At 32.3% G+C, this 21,312-nt stretch overlaps 4 protein-coding genes across 5 annotated transcripts in view; all 4 read left to right on the top strand.

The window, feature by feature from the left end:
- The first annotated feature begins 1,826 nt into the window (after positions 1 to 1,826).
- Positions 1,827 to 3,538, top strand: LOC107009267 (peroxidase 72-like). The gene is made up of 4 exons (XM_015208576.2): positions 1,827 to 2,277; positions 2,424 to 2,615; positions 2,704 to 2,869; positions 2,961 to 3,538. Exons 1-4 carry the CDS (start codon positions 2,053 to 2,055, stop codon positions 3,374 to 3,376), a joined length of 999 nt encoding a protein of 332 aa, XP_015064062.1. The 5' UTR covers positions 1,827 to 2,052; the 3' UTR covers positions 3,377 to 3,538.
- A 3,818-nt stretch (positions 3,539 to 7,356) lies between these two features.
- LOC107009268 (peroxidase 49-like) lies at positions 7,357 to 9,130 on the top strand. Its single transcript, XM_015208577.2, has 4 exons — positions 7,357 to 7,646; positions 7,967 to 8,158; positions 8,246 to 8,411; positions 8,551 to 9,130. The coding sequence occupies exons 1-4, from the start codon at positions 7,422 to 7,424 to the stop codon at positions 8,964 to 8,966; spliced, it is 999 nt and encodes a 332-aa protein (XP_015064063.1). The 5' UTR covers positions 7,357 to 7,421; the 3' UTR covers positions 8,967 to 9,130.
- Positions 9,131 to 14,592: 5,462 nt separating this feature from the next.
- LOC107009572 (peroxidase 72-like) lies at positions 14,593 to 16,504 on the top strand. The gene is made up of 4 exons (XM_015208913.2): positions 14,593 to 14,995; positions 15,310 to 15,501; positions 15,588 to 15,753; positions 15,849 to 16,504. Exons 1-4 carry the CDS (start codon positions 14,771 to 14,773, stop codon positions 16,262 to 16,264), a joined length of 999 nt encoding a protein of 332 aa, XP_015064399.1. The 5' UTR covers positions 14,593 to 14,770; the 3' UTR covers positions 16,265 to 16,504.
- Positions 16,505 to 17,059: 555 nt separating this feature from the next.
- The window catches only part of LOC107009466 (folate transporter 1, chloroplastic), a 7,687-nt gene continuing 3,434 nt past the window's right edge, over positions 17,060 to 21,312 (top strand). The window contains exons 1-7 of one of the 2 annotated variants that reach the window (XM_015208807.2): positions 17,060 to 17,374; positions 17,470 to 17,546; positions 18,640 to 18,716; positions 19,463 to 19,553; positions 20,113 to 20,203; positions 20,500 to 20,573; positions 20,774 to 20,884. In XM_015208807.2, coding sequence (XP_015064293.1) covers positions 17,248 to 17,374; positions 17,470 to 17,546; positions 18,640 to 18,716; positions 19,463 to 19,553; positions 20,113 to 20,203; positions 20,500 to 20,573; positions 20,774 to 20,884 — 648 coding nt within the window. In that variant the 5' untranslated portion in view covers positions 17,060 to 17,247. Of the gene's footprint in view, positions 17,375 to 17,469; positions 17,547 to 18,639; positions 18,717 to 19,462; positions 19,554 to 20,112; positions 20,204 to 20,499; positions 20,574 to 20,770; positions 20,885 to 21,312 lie in introns of both variants that reach the window. The other variant, XM_015208806.2, reaches the window with a different exon arrangement.

The raw sequence follows: 21,312 nt of genomic DNA, 5'->3' as shown, positions 1-21,312 counted from the left end.
AATTGTGAATGATATGTGTGTAAATTATGTAATACATATTATTTTTAATACATCAAATTAAATAATGCATAAGAAAAATAATCTATGTTTAATTATTGGAACTCCCTCATTCCCTCTGATGCGTGCGGAGAATCAAGACTCCCAAGTTCAATTACCTTGCTTTAAGCTGCTTTAGGAAGGTCTTACTTGCAACTATATCAAAAGAGAATATAATACAGTTCGCTAATTAAGACAGCCAATCTGCTTGAACCCCTTTGTTCTCAACGTGTTAAAGAACAAATTTGGCATGTTTGAAAAAGTAGAGGAGCAGTTCTCCTAACATTTTAATTGTTAATCATTTCATGAGACCAATCAGATTCACCTAATATTCGCTTTATCCAGTTGTTGGTCACCTTCCTCACTTCTGTAATTATAATGCACGAGAGCAGACATAGACCAAGTTGCCCTAGTCCACAGTATTACTATATTTTAATCCATTTCTATTTTTCTAAGAAATTGTCAATAGCGTAGCTTAAAGTACATAACAAAAAAAAAAAATCTCCTTGTTTGACCATCCTGATTTAGATTAGGTGAATGCAATAAAATTTAGCTGAAAAAGTTGACTATATCATCTAGTAAATAGTATTCAAAATAAGTAAATTATATACGTTAGGTAAATTTAATATAAAACTTCCTCATGAAATTGCGAAGAGGAAAAACAAAAAGGTATCTTCATGAGATCATACATTTTTAATATATAAAACCAAAAAAAAGAAGAAGAAGAGGAATTAAGAAATGGCGTGAGTATATAGGAGCTGGAGTAATTGAGGTCAAATAATAATATTGTGGAGGTCCTCTTTTGTCAACAAAGCAGGTGAATTCTGTCCCACTTTTATCAACTCTTTTTGTTATTATAGTATTATATAGCCATGTTTATCATCTTTGCATCTCTTGAACTCAAAGCAATCAATTAAGGTGTGTGTGGGGTTGACTAGATCAAGTCATTATTTAGCGCTTAAACAATGTTATAACTTCAATTTCCCTAAAGATCTTCTCGATGGCATAATACAAACAATTAATAAATCTGGATTTTGGGTAGGAGAGGACTAAGCCAATTCATGTATATTAAATAAATTATATTATTGATTTACAGAAGAACCTTGAATATTTTCTCCTAAAAGTCATTTGATTAAGAAACCTTAAATTATTTTATTCCCTTAAAGTTGGATATCAACTGCTTCCCCCGGATTACTTTCATTTTGCACTGTGCTTAACAAATCATAAGAAGATAATTTACTAATACACCTTTCAAAAACTTCTTGACAATTTTATAAATAAATATGTGCACTTTAAAAAAGAATTAATTGCAAGGGTAATATAGAAAAAAATTAATTGTTGCTTTCTTGATTTAATAAGGTGAATAATTAATATGAGATAACTATTTTTAGAATAATGATTAATTAATATGGGACGGAGGAGTATCTCTCTGTTCACTTTACTTGTCACTTTTAACATATGAAGAAAAGACAATTTTACATTTTCATGTTTTACCCCGACTTATTCCTTAAATTTATTTTTTTAAGATTCAACACTAAACATCGATTAATATGGATAATATGATAGAATAGTCATATCAATTATTGTTTGCTAAGAAGCGTACAAAATTTAAAGTGGACAAGTAAAAATGAACGGAGAGAATAATTTACAATGTTAAAAAATATTGCCAAGTCAACAATTAGTAAGATAAGCAGTCATAATCAACTTCATGTCATGCATTACAATTGAATTGATATTGCAACATTTACAGTAGCTGGTGAAGGTGTTTTTACTATCATGGACCAGATCAATCATCATACTTGTTAAAACACAAGTTTGCATCAATTTGTAAATAATTCAGAAATAAATATACTAATCCCAACTAAAAAGTTACCAACTCCATTTATTTCTGACTCTTCTTCCATTGAACACACTATATATACTAGTGAAACTCCATTCAATTTCATCACAGCAAGCCAGGCTTCTTCAATATTTTATCTTCTTTCCACAACAAGTCCTTAGAACTTAAACTTCAAGATGGCTCAGTCTACGAGCTTCTTCGTTCTCGTAACTCTTCTTGCTTTTGCACCAATTTGTTTCTCTTTTAAGAGTGACAATGCTAACTTATACCCGCAATACTATTATAAATCATGCCCAAAAGCACAAGAAATTGTCAAATCTGTTGTTGCCAAGGCTGTTGCCAAAGAAGCCCGAATGGCTGCTTCTTTGTTGAGGCTCCATTTCCATGACTGCTTTGTCAAGGTAAAATATCTCTCTGTTAATATTTGTCACTTTGTATTATAACAATGCACACTAGTACACAACTGAAATTACTTTTGCTACGAACAAATATGTGCCATAAAAAAATTGATAGCTAATCATTTATTTTTTTTACTATGCCAATGTAGGGGTGTGATGCATCTTTGCTTCTGGATAGCAGGGGAAGCATAGTAACTGAAAAGAGATCAAACCCCAACAGGAACTCGGCTCGTGGATTTGATGTCATTGATGATATTAAATCTGCACTGGAGAAAGAATGCCCACAAACTGTCTCTTGTGCTGATATCTTGGCACTTGCTGCAAGGGACTCCACTGTTTTAGTAAGTAGATCCATAAGAAGTCGATAACAGTATTTCCTAGGAGGCGCGAGAATAAATAGAAACAGAACTAATTCTCATTTGTTTTTAGGCTGGTGGACCAAACTGGGAGGTTCCATTGGGAAGAAGAGACTCTAGAAGTGCCAGTTTAAGTGGCTCCAACAATGACATTCCTGCTCCAAACAACACATTTAACACCATTCTCACTAAATTCAAGAGGCAGGGGCTTGATCTTGTTGACCTTGTCGCGTTATCTGGTAAAAGCTACTCCCTTTAATTTTCTTGTTACTACATAGTTATCGACATACTTGAAATCTAAGTTAACATCAATGTATTCATGTTATGCAGGGAGCCACACAATTGGAAATTCAAGATGTGTCAGCTTCAGGCAAAGGCTCTACAACCAGTCAGGAAACAGTAAACCAGACACTACTCTGGATGAATCATATGCTGCCCAATTGCGCAATAGGTGCCCAAAATCTGGTGGTGACCAAAACTTATTCTTCTTAGACTTTGTTTCCCCAACAAAATTTGATAACAGCTACTTCAAGCTCTTGTTGGCTTCAAAGGGTCTGCTCAACTCTGACCAAGTTCTTACTACTAAGAGTCAAGCATCATTAGCCTTGGTGAAGCAATATGCAGAGAACAATGCACTTTTCTTCGACCACTTCGCCAAGTCTATGGTAAAGATGGGAAACATATCTCCTTTGACAGGTTCCAGAGGAGAAATCAGGAAGACATGCAGGAAGATCAACTCGTCTTAAGTTGTTTTGTTGTGTATCTTTCCATTTATCTTCTCTATTGTTGTTTTGTTATGTATCTTTCTGTTCTTTTTACATTCTTCATTTTTCGTCATTGAGATCACATCGCTTGTGCTATCTGTTTTTAATAAGGAATCTATACCATTGTGGATCTTATTTTTCCTAGCTCTCACACTTCATGACAAAGTAAATTAATTGAACCAACGAAGGAAGCTACAGATATTACATAAAATATTATGCTATATAGTACAATAATTTAGTACCTTTAGACCAAATTAAATAAAAATATTAGGGAAAATGGACAAGTATCCCTCAATCTAAACTTATTTTATAAGTAATTTTCTATCCCTTCTCGGCCTACGTGAATGAAAGAAAAAATCAACCAGCGTTGGGTCCACAAGATAGTGCCACGTAGGTCGAAAATGGGTAGAGAATTATTTATAAAATAAATTCAAGGGTAATAGGACCTTAGTATAGTATAAGTGCGTCTTTGAAATTTTGAGCATAAGTTAAGGGGATACATGTGCATTATTCCAAAATATTACACTATTGGTTAAGAGAATATTCGCTTTCGATTTTTCAACTAATCATATCATATCATATTATCTAATTCATTCTCTTTAATCATTTTTTTTGAACTAAATATTTCAGTTAATATCTCGAAAAGGGTGTTTGAGAAATTTATTAAGTAAATTCATTAAACTTTGTTTTGTATTAATAGAATTATTCAACTTAAGTTTTATATCAATAAAATCACGTAATTAAATTTATCATTAAAAAAATGATATAACAAAATAAATTACTTTTATACCATGTAAATATGACATCATAAATAAAATTAAAATTAAAGAAAATTTATTAAATAATATACGGAAAACTTAATTAGGGAAAACCATATTATGGGGATAAAGATCCGGTCAAGTAATATTAGGTCAAGTAATGTTCAATGACCTCATAGATTAATAACATGTGTACTATAAAAAAATTTATGGTTGAGATTCATTTAAATTAATATACTCATTATAATAATAAAAACAATAAAGTTGCCAACTTTTTTATTTTTTAAAACTATCAAATAAAACAATTAAGTGTACCCAAACTAATAGTTTCAAGAAATTTTTTTAAGATTGACGGGAATAAACAAATTTCATGACTTTTTATCCTCCAAACTTCTTTGGGAATAATTCCACACATACTTTCTCGAAAATTTGAAGCAATCTCCAAAAATAGATCAAACTTAAAAATAAAATTGAGTTATAAATAAAATTCAACTAAAGAACATGATGATACATTTTTTTTAAAAAAAAAACTTATTTGAAGGTTTTTAATATTATAAAAATATATATAATCATATTCTTCAAAAGTGTCGGGTTCTTCAAAATTAGTATTACTTTGAAAAATTCAATACAAATACAAGGTTTTGCTGGTAAAAAGCCGAAAAATTCGCATATTGCTGCTAGTCTTATTTTTTTCTTGAAAATATTAGGTAGGATACACTTAATTATTTTATTTGATAGTTTTAAAAAATAAAAATAATTGATGATTTTGTTGTTTTTATTATTATAATGAGTATATAATGTCAATAGATCTCAATCATAAGTTATTATATAGTACACGTGGCATAAATCTATAAGACCATTGAATATTACTTGACCAAAGTATACTTGATCGGATCTTTATCCGTATTATGATATTAGCAAGAGTCATCTTTCTTTTCATAACAAGTCTCTTGCAGCATTCCCAAATGGAAGGTATAAATAGGCATTAAAAAAATTTGAACATTACCAACAACACTAGCTAATTGAAATCTTGTACAACTGATTAATAAAATAAGTTGACAAAAGCCTGTTTAATTACCTCGCAGCATATTCAAGGTTGGTGTTCTCACGGACGTAAATATATATAGAGTAGTAACACCGTATTATAGTTTTCACTAATCAAGTTTATTGAAAAAAAAAATATTTTGATGAGCTTTTTTTAAAAAAAAAAATTATTTATTTGTGGAGTTTATAAGTGATTTTACTGGTACAAAATTCTGAGTCGAGTGATTTTGTGGATACAAAATAAAGTTTAATAATTTTATTAAATAATTCTCAAAATTAAATGACTATTAAATAAGCTCAAGGTTTAAAACTTGTGCTGCAACTTAATATGACGTTTCTTGCCTTACCACACTCTTTTATTCAAATGGACATTTACTAGGTTACCCCTTTTTTTTTGTTGATAAATACATGTCAATCAACCTAAATATTACTCATTGATTTGGAGCCGCTCGCGGTTTGTTTTTTTTGTTGTATCTGCAAAATAAAAAGGCCAACATTAGTAGTTGAAAAGAAAAAAAAGTTCATTAAAATGTGCAATGATACTTTTAATAGTGCGAGGTCTTTCATGTGTTTATGTTGTCATAATACAATAATCAAAATATCATAAATTTCCATGGAAGTGAAATTAAATGCTTAATGATTTGAGAGTTGATCGAGTTGCAATAGGAATACATGTAGTACGTATATGTATACTTTCATATATCTGAGTGATGCATGCGAAGAAAATAAACTTGCGCCCATGGACTAGAGAAATGGGCTGAGGATCCTATGTGATGTCAACCTTTCTTCTTGGATTTCGATAGACCAGAAAGAGAATGTTAGGCCTAAATTCACCATATAATATCACTTTCGTTTTGATTTATGTGAAAATATTTGCTCAGACATAGATGTTTTTTCTTTTTGAAATTTATGGTCTATAATTAATCATGCTCCCTTCTTTTAAAAAAGAATGACTCTATTTCCTTTTTAGTCTGTTTCAAAAAGAATGACCGCTTTCCTTTTTTGGCAACACTTTAATTTTAAAGATCACAAGATTAAAAGACATTTTGGTACATTTGACACAACTTTAATTTAGCCCAAAACCGGGTACCTCTGCACTTGGGGCGCCTGCAAATATTTGATAAAAGACATATACAGTTCGCTGATCATCCTTTACCACATTAATCAATTCTACTCATGCGACTAAAATCAGTTTTTTTCCAAGCATAAATTTTGTTCTGTTCATGTTTGAAAATAGTAGCAGAGCAGTTCTCCTAACCCTTTTACCTGAATATATTTTTGTCCATACAATTGGATTCACCTAATATTCACATTTAGCTTAGATACCTGTGCTTGTGTAACGCATGAGAACATACATACAACAAATTATACTAGTAATAGCATTTTAGTCTAATTGTTTGACATAATAATTTTTTAGACTATGTTTAAGATTTCCAAGTTTGATATGTTTTACTGTTTCGCAATACTTCTCTAATAAGATGGAGTAATCAAAGGCAAATAATGTTGAGGCTCTGTTTTTCAAGAAAGCAGGTGCGGCTTCTATGTATTATATGAAATACTATATAAACTCTTTTGTGACTTTATACATTTCATGCCTTGAGCAATTAAGGCGTGTGGAGCTGACCAGATCAAGTCATTTTCTCATGCTTATTTTTTTTAGTATTACTAGTAAAGATTTTCCTCTATAGCATGACAGCTGAGTACAATTTACTATTATGTTTGATATTGGTAAGGGCAGGACTATAGGACGATTGATGCCTATATTATATTCAAATTGATTGACAAATAGATGAACTTTGACAATTTTCTCTCAAGAATTATTTGCTTAAGAAACCTTGATTCTTTTCACTTTTATTTCCAAAGTCAACAAGTAGTTAGTAAAGTGTAAGATAAAGAGTCGTAATCAACCTCCTGTCCTGCATAACAATTGAGTTAATATTGGAAAATTTACGTAGCTGGTGAAAGTCTTTTGTCTATTATGGAACAAATCAATCATCATTTACATGTAGAACATAAGTCTTCTTGGATTGGCAAATTAAAATCATTACATTATCCCAACTAAAAGGCTACCAACTCCATTTATCTACTAGTCAATTGTAACACATCTTTCACTGATCTCACTATATAAACTCGTGAACTCTGTCTCAATTTCATCACAGCAAAGCTAGCCTTCCTCAGTATTAATCAAAATAAATTTCTTCTAAATCTAAGTCTTTAACTTCAAGATGGCTCGGTCCATAAGTTTCTTCCTTTTCATTGCTCTGCTTGCTTTTTCACCAATTTGTTTCTCTTTTAAGAGTAACAATGATAAACTATACCCGCAATACTATTATAAATCATGCCCACAAGCGTTAGAAATTGTCAAGTCTGTTGTTGCCAAGGCTGTTGCCAAAGAAGCCCGAATGGCTGCTTCTCTGTTGAGGCTCCATTTCCACGACTGTTTTGTCAAGGTAAAACACACATATATATGTTGTTGAATATCAGTAGTGCATTGACTATACAGTGTTGAATATACATATAACATAAGTTGTATGATGAACGATATCGACATGTCAGAAAGTAATTACAAGATGGAAACACTCTGAACAGTAAGTGCACTAGCATACTAGCATGCAAAAATACACTTGCTAAATGTTGCTTTTACATCGAGAGTATGCACAAAATATAGTCTTTTTTACTGTTGGCTTTTGCAGCTAATTTGAACTTGTTAATTATAGCCTATCAGAAAGTGAAAACTGATGGCTAGTTATTGTTTCACTATGTGATGTAGGGATGTGATGCATCTTTGCTTCTGGATAGTAGCAATGGTATTGTGACAGAAAAAGGATCAAACCCCAACAGGAATTCAGCTCGTGGATTCGAAGTCCTTGACGAGATTAAATCTGCGCTGGAGAAGGAATGTCCTCAAACTGTTTCTTGTGCTGATATCTTGGCACTTGCTGCAAGGGATTCTACTGTATTGGTAAGTATTGCCACAGCATATATAGTGTGATCAGAGTACCTCCTCAAGAATTAATAAAACACGAGCTTACTTTTTTCGTTCATACAGGCTGGTGGACCAAACTGGGAGGTTCCATTAGGAAGAAGAGACTCCAGAAGCGCTAGTCTAAGTGGCTCCAACAACAATATTCCTGCTCCAAACAACACATTTGATTCCATTCTCTCAAAGTTCAAGAGACAAGGACTTGATCTTGTTGACCTTGTAGCTTTGTCCGGTAAGTGTTACTCTTTTTTTTTTTCCTGTTGGATTGCTCTTTCCCTCTGTCTAAGTTCTTTCCTTGACATTGCTGAATTTTTAGCCAGACTAGTTATCAGACGTGAAATCATAGTTAACACCGATAAGTTGTAATGCAGGAAGCCACACAATTGGAAATTCAAGATGTACCAGCTTCAGACAAAGGCTCTACAACCAGTCAGGAAATAACAAACCAGACTCAACTCTGGATGAATCATATGCTGCCCAATTGCGCAATAGATGCCCAAAATCTGGTGGTGACCAAAACTTATTCTTCTTGGACTTTGTTTCCCCAACAAAATTTGACAACAGCTACTTCAAGCTCTTGTTGGCTTCAAAGGGTCTGTTGAATTCTGACCAAGTTCTTACTACTAAGAGTCGAGAATCATTAGCCTTGGTGAAGCAATATGCAGAGAACAATGCACTTTTCTTCGACCACTTCGCCAAGTCTATGGTAAAGATGGGGAACATTTCTCCTTTGACAGGTTCCAGTGGGGAAATCAGGAAGACTTGCAGGAAGATCAACTCATCATAAGAGAGCACATCAACTTTCATATGCAGAAACTGATTCAATAATTGTGTTGTTATGTTATGTATGTTTTCCATTGTTTCATTTTTCGTCCTTGTCCTCGAGAATCACATCTCTTGTACCATCTGTTGTTTATCATGAATCTATACTATTCGTGGATCTTATTTATAGCTGCTTTCACACTTCATTTTATCACAGGACAAAGTGAATTAATTGAAACCAACAAACAAAATCTACACATATTTTTATACTTAATTAGTAGGCAAACATAAGTTGGTATAGATATGAAGTCAAAAGAGCACGAATATACGATAACACAGGAACGATATATAGTAATATTCTAATACCTTCAGACCAAATTAGAGAAAATATTATACTATTAACAAGCCTCTTAATCATAGTTAAAGAACAAATCAAGAAAACACTCACTAACTTTGGTAAGAAAATTTTCATCTTCCACTAATTTTGACTCTTTATTTATGTCATCAATTTAATTATATTTTATTTCTTGTTGATATAATTTTGATCTTATTTAAAAATTTAATCAATTGAAATAAGAATAACCTTAATAAAGAAAATACATAGAAGATACAAAATACACAAAAGTAACCTCTAAAAAATTAGTATTAAAAAAATTTCGATCATATTTTCTAAATTAATGTTAACATATACCATTATATTTTTTTAATTGAAATCTTGTAAACTACCTTTGACAGAAAAAAAAAATCTAAAGTATTTGGCAAATCAATTATACCAAAAATGAAAAGAAAATGGAGAGAAAAGAAGCTATTGTATAAAAGTAACTGTAAAATATTTTAGAATAATTTCTGTTTTTTAAAAATAAAGTTGGTCTCCTCTTTTTCTCTTAACTACACCAAATGCGTACATATACACTCAAGTGTTTGCTCAGAATTTTTGTCCCCGTGGTCCTTTTTTTGGTTGGCTGACATATTTTCTTGAATTGCAAAATAAATATTAATATTTTAAAAAAAAGAACTTCGAAAATTATTAATGATTCACATCAACATGAGACAATTCGTAAAGAAAAATTATTTTTTTATGATACATATATATAGCTAAAAATTTATAGAATAAAATGAAAAAGTGAAAAGTTATTTACATTAATTTTCTGAAGCTAGTGATCTTAGATCTACAGAGAGAAAAGATTGATTGTTTTTACTAATAATTCAATATGTTACACTAGTTATATATAAAAAATAAAGGATAAACGCTTTAATTATCTATTTTTTTTATATATAAAAACGCTTTATCTAATTAAGAAGTTTAATCCATTTACACATTACCGTTCTTAAAAGAATTAGATAAAGCGTTTTTATATTTTTTTAAAAAAAAAGTTCCTAACAACTTTATATGAAATAATTTCTAACAATTTTCTATGAAATATTTTTATCTTTCAAAGTTTGACTTTACACTTTTTTATTTTTTGTATTTAGGATAATATAATATAATTATTACTTAGTAGTTAAATAATTAGATATTTAATGATATTTTAATTTAGTATATATATACTACATGCATGAATTCGAATAAAATTATTATTTTGATATTAAATTTATATACTAATATTTAAATTAGTTTAGAAATAAAATAAAAATAGAATGGTAATTCAATTTTTAAATTAGGAACTTTTTACTTATAACAATATATGATGACATGATTATTTTGCGGTCAGTTATAAAAAAAGTTTTTTAAAAAATGAACGATATTCTTAACTTTAGATTAAGAAAATGATATCAATGCAGAGGTAGGACATATATTATAAAAAGATAATGATATTAGAGACGAGTCAAAATGAGTGAAAGATGATATTTTTCTAACTAAAGTTGGTGATTTCTTTTTCTAATTTATCTTAAGAGGCTATTAATTTAACTTAATCAAAATTCTAAGCTTTTTTAAATTATAAATATGATAAGTGTCACATATCTAAATATGCACTCGAGGAAATGATAAACCAAATCTCAATTAAACACCCTAATTTTTTTTTAAAAAAAATGTTTTTGTCTCAAAATAATTGTTTTTACCTCTTATTTATAATGTGACAGGATCTAAATAGAGAGGATTAATTCATGTACACGGGCTGTGGCTAACCTGGATTAGCTTAGGATTATTGTTGTACAGTTGTAATAGGCCATTTGATCTTAATTACTTAGTGGAGATTAGCAGTCCAGGCTTGGAGCTCAGACACAGTTTGATGCCTGCAAGTCTCAACTCATTTAAAACATGATGGTAGAATTAGAACTACTGCTCAACTTAAGGCAATACATAGGTCCACGGCCCTAATTAAGTTGAAAATACATCTGCGCGACTTGGGGCGCCTGCAAATGAGGAAAAACTCAAAATAGTCCCTCACCTTTGAGCTAAGGCTCAAAGTGATTTTTGAGTTTTCAAATGAAGCACTGATAGTCCTTTATGTTTGCAATAATAGTATACTTTTGATCCTTCCATAAAAATTTGCCTATTTTTTAACATTAATTTTGTTAAAAACTTTATATGAGGAATGTCCAATTATCTTTATATATATATAATAGAAATAATAATTCTATCTGAAAGAAGGTGATAAGAAAAACATGTTATTTTGTTCACTAAAAATATTACTGCATCTAAACTAAAAACATCTTAACATATGAATTTGCAGGAAAAGAAAAAATTGTACTAGTGCAAGTGAAATTATCGTGATAAACCTCTCGACTTTACCTGTAATACGATTTCTACTAAACAAAACAAAGTGTTTTTCTTTTCACATTCTTTCATATGGAGTTGTTATTTCTACTAAATAGATAAAATGATTATTGAAAATCTCATACATAGGTTATGAATAAAATCAATGTTAAAAAGTAGGTAAAATTTTGAAGGAAGACCAATTATGCATCAATATTGCAAACATGAGGGACTATTAGTGCTCCATGTAAAAATTCAAAGATCACTTTGAATCTTAAACCAAAGAAAAGAGATTATTTTGATCCTTTCCTCGCCTGCAAATATTTGATATAGCCAATCATTCATTAATTCTCCTGATGCGACTAAAAACTGTTTTTTTCAAAGCAGAAATCCTATTCTGTTCATGTTTGAAAATAGTAGCAGAGCAGTTCCCCTAACCCCTTTTACCTGAATATTTTTTGTCCATTCATTTGGATTCACCTAATATTCACATTCACTTAGCCATTTGTGGATCAGCTTAAGCCTTAGACTGCTGTGCTTATGTAACGCATGAGAACATACATACAACAAATTATACTAGTCATAGCATTTGTCTTGTTTGACATAATGATTTTTTTCTCAAGTTTTGTTTAGACTATATTTCCAACTTTGATATGTTTTACAAGCTAATTCTTTCGCAATACATAGCGGAAAAGCTGAATTATTTCATGTATAGAGCAGGTGTGATTCAAACTACGTATATTATAAATGTTGGATATAGCTATTTGCTTACCTGAGTTATTAAGAATTGTTAAGTTCAACAATATTTTCCTAAAATTGAAAAGAGGATAAAAATAAAGGAAAACAATGATCAGATACATACTTTTCTAATAACATGGAGCAATCAAAGACAAATAATGTTGAGGCTCTGTTTGACAAGAAAGCAGGTGCAGCTTCTATGTATTAAAATATTATATGAACTCTTTTGATACTTCATATATTTCATGCCTTGAGCAATCAAAGGCGTGTGGGGCTAACCAGATCAAGTCATTCTCTCATGCTTATTTTTTTAGTACTAGTCCTGGGAACGTGCATTGCACGTTTTTCCTCTAATTGACATTAAAAATTAATTTATATAAGTAAATATATCATAGTGAAGCACACATAAAATAATGTTAAGTTCAAAGTTTAAATTCTTTTGTATGCAAGTTTGACATAAGATATATCTCTTCATAAAATATAACATAAAAATTTTATGTTAGATTTGATATTTTTAATGTATTATGAAAAATAAACCTTCTATTATATGAGAGGAATCAATATATTTTAATTACTAAAAGTAAGTTTTAATAATAAAAAAGAATTGATCTATAATTAATACTTTTTCACATTATAAAATTGATAAAGCAAGTCATCTATGATACAATTTTCTGTTTTGTATATTTATGATTTGCAAGTTCTCAAGAAGATTGTTAAATTTTCCTATTAAGATGAATATTATCATTCTTTACTCAAAAAGAAGAAAAGAGAATATTATTACTCAATTCATCAAAATATTGTATTGACAAAAATGTTCAGTCACATTTATATCTTCTAAACAATTTTTTTGCAATTTAAGGGCAAATAATATTCGAAAAGAATTTTTAAAAAATCACTTAAAAGGAAGTTCAAAATATTAAAAAACACATGACATTAAAATACACAAGCAAAGGAGAGAAGAAGAATGAGAAATTTGAATTCATATTAACTATCCCAAAGGCTCACGATGATAACTAAATTTAAAGTCTACAGTTATACGAATTGATAAAAATGGAAAAAAAAAGCCAAGTTTGAGGAGTTAGAGCATATATATTACAAAGCAAGTTTTCACATTCTGATGAATAAATAACAAATAGTAACTTTCTTATTCTTGACATCAAACATATTAATGTAAAGACTGTATTTAATCTACTTTTTTTTTCCACTACTTCTGTTTCTTCTCTTGATTAGCAGCTTCCAACATTTTTTTTTGTTTCCTTCATTTGCAGCTTTCAACTCTCTTTTCTTCTCTATGTTGAATTATGTGATTTCCTTTTTTTATCCAATCTCATGTGATTACCATCCATCTTAATAAGTTGGTCTTAAATAGTATTAGATAATGACCTTTAAAATTCAACTTTAATTTTGAAACTGATTCCTGTATAATAGTGGAGATTGACCCTTCATATTCAATTTTTATTCTATATTGTGCCTATTCAAATTGCAAACATTTATTCAGTAATTCTTGGTAACGTTTTAATTGCCAAAGAACTATTATTATTTAATTTATACAATCCAATGAATTTGGTCTATATTAAATTATTTTTTCCAACTTTCTATCTTCTCTCAATTCTGGACATAATTAATTGATAAAGTAAAGAATTGATGTAATCTTTTAATGGAAAAAGTTTTTAAAACAATGATAACTATATACTATTTAAGTAATAATTACACATTTATTTAAATTGTATTTTATTTCAAGGGCGAAATAGTAATCTAACTTTAATGTTAGGATCTTCCCACTTATAATAATATATGATATGATTACTAGTAAAGATTTTCCTCTGTAGCATGATAGCTGAGTACAATTTATTAAGTTTTGTATTGGTTAGGGGAGGACTATTATTATATTCAAATCGATTGACAAATATATGAACTTTGACAATTGTCTCCCAAGAATTATTTGTTTAAGAAGCCTGGATTCTTTTCACTTTTAATTCCAACCTCATCAACTTTACAAAAGGCTGGAAAATAACTAAGTCAACAAGTAGTAGTTAGTAATGTGTAAGATAAAGAGTCTATCAACCTCCATAACAATTGAGTTAATGTGAGAAAATTTACGTAGCTGGTGAAGTCTTTTGTCTATTATGGACCAAATCAATCATCATTTACTTGTAGAACATAAGTCTTCTTGGATTGGCAAATTAAAATCATGCATAATTATATTTGGGTATTTTATCCCAACTAAAAGGCTACCAACTCCATTTATTTACTTGTCCATTGTAAAACTTCTTTCACTGAAAGCACTATATAAACTCGTGAACTTCATATCAAATTCATCACAGCAAAAGCTAGTGTTCCTCAGCATTAATCAAATTAAATTTCTTCTATATCCAAGTCCTTTTAACTTAAAGATGGCTCCGTCCATGAGCTTCTTCATTTTCATTACTCTGCTTTCTTTTGCACCAATTTGTTTCTCTTTTAAGAGTAACAATGATAACCTATACCCGCAATACTATTATAAGTCATGCCCACAAGCGCAACAAATTGTCAAGTCTGTAGTTGCCAAGGCTGTTGCCAAAGAAGCCCGAATGGCTGCTTCTCTGTTGAGGCTCCATTTCCACGACTGTTTCGTCAATGTAAAACATATATATTTCCTGTCACTAAATATTTATGACACTTAAGTATAATAACTTTTGAGTCCATTGACATACCGTGTTAAATGTACATGTAATATAATACATGGCAGAAAGTAATTACAAGTTGGAAACTTTGTGAACAGTGAGTGCACTAGCATGCAAGAATACACTTGCTAAATGTTGCTTTTGCACTGACAGTATACACAAAATATAGCCTTTTTTTTCGTTTGGCTTTTGCAGCTTTGTACTTCTTAATTATTGCGTATCAGAAAGTGAAAACTGATGGCTAGTTATTGTTTCACTATGTCACGCAGGGATGTGATGCATCTTTGCTTCTGGATAGTAGCAGAGGTATTGTGACAGAAAAAGGATCAAACCCCAACAAGAATTCAGCTCGTGGATTCGAAGTCCTTGACGAGATTAAATCTGCACTAGAGAAGGAATGTCCTCAAACTGTTTCTTGCGCTGATATCTTGGCACTTGCTGCTAGGGATTCTACTGTATTGGTACGTACTTCCACAGCTATAAAGTGTGATCAGGGTACCTCCTTAATAATAAATAAAACCCGAGCTTACTTTTTTCATTTATACAGGCTGGAGGACCGAGCTGGGAGGTTCCATTGGGCAGGAGAGACTCTAGAAGCGCCAGTTTAAGTGGCTCCAACAACAACATTCCTGCTCCAAACAACACATTTGATTCCATTCTCTCAAAGTTCAAGAGACAAGGACTTGATCTTGTTGACCTTGTAGCTTTGTCTGGTAAATGTTGCTTGTTTCCTTGACATTGCTTAATTTATTGTCAGACTAGTTATCACATGTGAAACCATTGTTTACACCGATGAATTATGATGCAGGGAGTCACACCATTGGAAATTCAAGATGTACCAGCTTTAGACAAAGGCTCTACAACCAGTCAGGAAACAATAAACCAGACTCAACTCTGGATCAATCATATGCTACCCAATTGCGCAATAGGTGTCCAAAATCTGGTGGTGACCAGAACTTATTCTTCTTGGACTTTGTTTCCCCCACAAAATTTGACAACAGCTACTTCAAGCTCTTGTTGGCTTCAAAGGGCCTGCTGAACTCTGACCAAGTTCTTACTACTAAGAGTCGAGAATCATTAGCCTTGGTGAAGCAATATGCAGAGAACAATGCACTTTTTTTCGACCACTTCGCCAAGTCTATGGTGAAGATGGGGAACATATCTCCTTTGACAGGTTCCAGTGGGGAAATCAGGAAGACTTGCAGGAAGATCAACTCATCTTAAAAGAGCACAACTTGTTATCTTGGAGAGAACATTACCTCAATGATTGTGCCTGTATTATGAATTCATTTTGTGTTTTATACTTTTGTTCTTTTTCCAACAATCTTCTAGCTCTTTTTTTCGTCTTTGAGTATTTCACTGCTGGTGTCCATTCTTAGACCACCTTTCGAGTTGTTTTACTGTATTTTTGTGTAATAAACATGAATCCCTGGGTTCATAGACATCGTCTTTAACACTTTGCCCTTTGTTTGAAATTGTCAACCAGAAGCCTGGAAACCTGCAAATCTTACTTCTTAGCACCTTCATTTAACATTGTACCAAGCCAGTAGGAGCTACAACTATTATACTCATTAATTAAAATCAGTGAGAAAACATAACTGGGTGCAGACCTGAAGTTAAAAGGAAATAGTTAGGCATAAGCACATCTAAATTATAGACTAAAAAAATAAGTTAAAAGCACAACATATACATACACAGACGGCAGACCTATACTAAATCACAATAAAAGTCCAACTATTTAATTTCACTCTTTTATATTCAAATCTATCGGATCTCAGAATCTTTTTAAGTCTCACCCCTTTGTCCTCTTATTTGCACTACTATCATTGGAGTAAAAATTACATTAAACTATTGTCAAGAAAAATTGGATACAAAGTACCTGTTGTATTTTCTTAACAATGCATAAATTGACGTTTTAACATGTCCGAAAGAAAATTATTACGAACCTTGACTTTACAAACACAAAATTGGCGTTATATCCGAAAAAAATTATTTATATATCCTAGTTTATTCGAAAAAAATAATTATACACCCAACACAAATTGAGAAAAGGCTGTTCCAAATTTTCCACAATTACTGTTGCAGCCGCAAGCTGCGGACATGTCGGGCGTTCACCAGCAGGTCAATACGACACCGCTTCGTTTGCGTAGGAAGGTCCCTCTCATTAAAGTAAACGGTGTAAAGGAAAGCCAGCGGTAGACGGAGCCATGAAAAAAATGGCAGCTTTGCCGTCGGCAGACTGGCAATGGGAAAATGCCGTCGCCGGCGCCGCCGCGGGTCTCGCCACTGTCACTTTCTCTCATCCACTTGACGTTGTTCGTACCAGGTTCCAAGGTAAGTGTGTTTTACTCTTTCCCGCTATTGCAAATGAATGATCTCGTGTTGTTTCCTTTCCTTGGAGCTTGATTTGTTGTAAATGTTAATCGCAGTTTACGATGGAAGAATTACCAATGTCCCTGCCTATAGGAACACACCTCACGCTTTATATGCCATTGCTCGAAGTGAGGTTTGTTTTTCTAAATCTTTCCAATTTCTGCAAATACTGAAGCTTATCTACATATGCACTGCTAGCTGCTACTATTCCAAAACTCACCTTCTAGTTCATGATTCGATAAAGAAGTTGCTTTTCAATTCGTATAGTTAGTATCTCTGGTGAAAGACAAATCATTTACTAATATGTTAAGGATGCATGTTTTATGAACTTTGAGATTCTGAAATAGGTAATATCAAGCTTCAGGAAAAATGCATAACAATGTTTAACAAGATATGTTCCATCCTCTATCAGGGAAGGGCACTTGGTTTAATGTTGAAGGGATATCCTGACCTTGGTGTTTCTAAATGGCATATTGCTGTAAATACTCTTCTAAGGATATATGTGGTCATGTTCCCCTGGACTAGGTACAATCTTAGTTGCGCGGACTCTTCACTTTTGATCCCGCACCCATCTCGGATTCTTCAAAAATACACTACTTTTGGCGAATCCGACACGCACCCGTTGGCATTTTTGAAGAGTCCGAGCAACATAGGATACAATGGATACCTATGGAGTTTTATGGTTGTTTTGTGAATTCCCCACATTATGATATCCAATCCACGGTAACAGTTCCATTTTCTCCCTCAGGAATCTTCTTGGAAAAATTGAGAGCAAGTGTATCCTAGTAGAGTTTGTATATGGCTACTCTAACAGGAAAGATAGGTTATTTGATTTCTTATAAATATGGTTAGGTCCTTTATTTGAATGTCAAGAGTGGAGTGAGATGTCAGTTATCTATCGCAGTGGTGCTTGCACCAGCTTACTATCACAGTGGTGCATGACCTGCTTGGACACACCGGTTCTACTCCAGATCTTGACCGGGGGCTTTTCTCTTCCATTTACCTGTTTTCACAGGAAAATTGATTCAGTCAGTTTCATAACATAGTCATAGCAAGAAACTCCATCACACTTTGTCAATCACAATCAAACATTCCACTGACATATGCTTTTGAAGATGAAGCTCCTTTCCTTGCTGCAGACTGTTGAATGCTTACCTTATCGCTCATATACGACTTCATGTTCCCATTAAATTGACTAATTAGTTATCATATTTTCTTTGCATCAGGGTTTTAGAGGACTTTATGCTGGTTTTTACCCTGCTGTTCTTGGGTCAACTATTTCATGGGGTTTATATTTTTTCTTGTAAGTAACATCTTTTCCTTTTGTTGATAAAGTTCTTGTAAGTAACATATTCTGTTTCCAGAAGGCTGCTCTCAGTGTTTTTTTTTCTTTTTCTCTCTTCTGAAGATTTTGCTCTATGCAACTTGTGTTTATGAGTATGTGAAACAGGATTTAGACTCGTTCAATACCTGATGGGGTTTCCCCTTTTCAGTTTTGGCCTATTTTATTATATTTGTTTGGGTTACCTTTGTAAGGCAATAAAAAGGAGACAACAACATTTCAACATCGAAATATTGTGAAAGAACAAATCTTGATTGATAGAGCTTCTTATTATACGTATGAAATCCATTGCACTTAGAAATGATACTACATCGGAAGATACCATTAGGTCTTTCAGTGAGTGGATTGATTGTTTCACTAGGATCTTGTATAGTCAATTTTAATGATTGACAAGCTGTTAGTATTATTCTGCTAACATAATCCATTTACCTATTAATTAAAAGAAAAATAATTTCTTGACACGCTATTTACTTTTCTGTCTTTTATACTGAATTTATGGGTGCTGAAATGTACATCTACATCCATAACATGTTAGTTAAGAGGCAACAGTCATTATTTCTTACATGAGATTGATTGTAAAAGACTAATGTTCTCTTTGTAGGAAGCAGTCACATATTAGGTTGCTTTCTCTTTGATTACTTACATTTATAGGCTTGAAACACGTCTTTTTCTGACTCATACATTTTCTTGGAATCTTCCTTCTGTAGCTATAGCAAGGCTAAGCAAAGGTATCTGAGGAACAGGGAGGAACTGAGTCCAGGCCTTCACCTTGCTTCAGCTGCAGAAGCAGGAGCGCTGGTCAGTAGTCAAATTTCTGATGCTTTAATGAAAGAACAATGTGCAGTTCTTGTATTCATATGTTCATATTCAATTGACTAGTTTTGACAGGAGTGCCGAAGACAGATAGTTAGATGCTGTGATTCTTTATTTGCTCTAGGGGTGCCATTGTAATTGTCTTGCTGGTGATGAATCCATTACTTTTACTGCTGTTAGAAGTTAGAAGTCTTACCAATATAAAATCCTGAAAGAAAGGCAAGGTCGAATAGTGAAACTATTCTTTGAGACTTCAACACACGCAAAAAAGCGAATATGTGTGCTTAGGTGTTAGTTAAATACGGGAACTGGAGAATCTTATAGACAATTAACTTTGATTGTGTTGATCTTTTTGTGGATAACCTTTATCCCCCACTATTTCAGTTTTGATGACAACAGATTGATGACTTATTCGGTTTACCACTGACATGAAAATCTTTAGGTATACAAAATATGTGTGCCGTACTTACTTCAGTAGCTTTAAGCACAAACCTCAAATATTGGACTATGACGTATCTTAAAAGGCGTGTTTGTCGGAATTCAGGTCTGTTTTTGTACCAACCCTCTTTGGCTTGTGAAAACAAGATTGCAACTTCAGACTCCTAATCAGATTCGTCCATACACCGGGTTTCATGGTCCGTTTCACTCTTGTATTAATTTGTCAGTTTTCATTGTGTATTTATCTACCTTTGAGCACTCTAGGACCATTTCTTTCCATCATAATGTTATATAAGAATTCTACCTTTATTTCTGCAGTTTTGAGTTTCTTTAGTTTTGTATCCTCCTTTTGTTTACTGAGCTTCTATTACAAATTCTGCTCTCTTTTGTATGTGCATGCACATTTGGATTTGGTTATCCAATTGGCCTCTTTTGTATTTTCTATCCTACTTATTAACTTCACATGAACTTTGTTATTTATGGATTGATTCAGATGCTTTAAGAACCATAATTAAAGAAGAAGGATGGAGGGCACTTTACAAGGGACTTATGCCAGGTCTATTTATGGTTAGAATCACATTTTCTCTAATTCATGCACATAATTTCGTTCGGTAAAAGGATGTGTTCTTATCTTGACGTAATGAAGTTAACCCTCATAGTTTATTTTACTTTTTGGATAGATTGTCTAAACAATATACAACCACTTTAATGCTGTCATGTAACCTTTCATTGGTGAAGTGCGCTGATCTGTTGTTTTGCTTCAGCAGGTTACACATGGTGCTATTCAGTTCACGGCATATGAGGAATTTCGCAAATTTCTTGTTAGCTCCAAAGCTCAGGAAAATGAGAACACACTTGCCACAGCTGCTGACTTGTTGGTGAGGCTCTAAAAGCAATGTCTGTTGCAATTTTTGGATGTAATTCAACTCAGTAGCTGTTTTTATGTTTGGATGACCAGCAAAACTAATCCCTGCATGTACAGTAGATAATTGGAATACAGATGTGGTTAGCAGGATAAGAACCAAGTACAGATTGGGCAGGATTTTTTTAGTTAATGGGCAAATGGCCTAGATGAGAATAAATTGTTCAACTCTTAGGATATGTTTGGTATGGAGGAAAATATTTTCCAATTCCCATGTTTGGTTGGTCAAAATATTTTCTCTTGGAAAACAAGTTTTTTTAAAATAAGAAAAATGACTTCCTTCATCAAAGTAGGGAAAACAAGTTGCATAAGTGGCATTGCAGGTTCATTATCTCTTCCCCATCAACCCAACACCCCCATCCCCACCCCCCTCCCCCTCCACCA

This window comes from Solanum pennellii, chromosome 2, assembly GCF_001406875.1.
Source record: "Solanum pennellii chromosome 2, SPENNV200".
Taxonomy (NCBI): Eukaryota; Viridiplantae; Streptophyta; class Magnoliopsida; order Solanales; family Solanaceae; genus Solanum; species Solanum pennellii.
The sequence above is the reverse complement of the archived record's forward strand: the minus strand, read 5'-3'. Positions and strand labels throughout refer to the sequence as shown.

Bases quoted from the DNA above. Each gene is read 5' to 3' on its own strand.
- LOC107009572 (XM_015208913.2), top strand. From the start codon at position 14,771: ATGGCTCCGTCCATGAGCTTCTTCATTTTCATTACTCTGCTTTCTTTT. The intron at 15,502-15,587 runs GTACGTACTTCC...TCATTTATACAG, and splicing joins CTAGGGATTCTACTGTATTG to GCTGGAGGACCGAGCTGGGA. The intron at 15,754-15,848 runs GTAAATGTTGCT...ATTATGATGCAG, and splicing joins TGACCTTGTAGCTTTGTCTG to GGAGTCACACCATTGGAAAT.
- LOC107009268 (XM_015208577.2), top strand. From the start codon at position 7,422: ATGGCTCGGTCCATAAGTTTCTTCCTTTTCATTGCTCTGCTTGCTTTT. The intron at 8,159-8,245 runs GTAAGTATTGCC...TCGTTCATACAG, and splicing joins CAAGGGATTCTACTGTATTG to GCTGGTGGACCAAACTGGGA. The intron at 8,412-8,550 runs GTAAGTGTTACT...GTTGTAATGCAG, and splicing joins TGACCTTGTAGCTTTGTCCG to GAAGCCACACAATTGGAAAT.
- LOC107009267 (XM_015208576.2), top strand. From the start codon at position 2,053: ATGGCTCAGTCTACGAGCTTCTTCGTTCTCGTAACTCTTCTTGCTTTT. The intron at 2,278-2,423 runs GTAAAATATCTC...ATGCCAATGTAG, and splicing joins TCCATGACTGCTTTGTCAAG to GGGTGTGATGCATCTTTGCT. The intron at 2,870-2,960 runs GTAAAAGCTACT...CATGTTATGCAG, and splicing joins TGACCTTGTCGCGTTATCTG to GGAGCCACACAATTGGAAAT.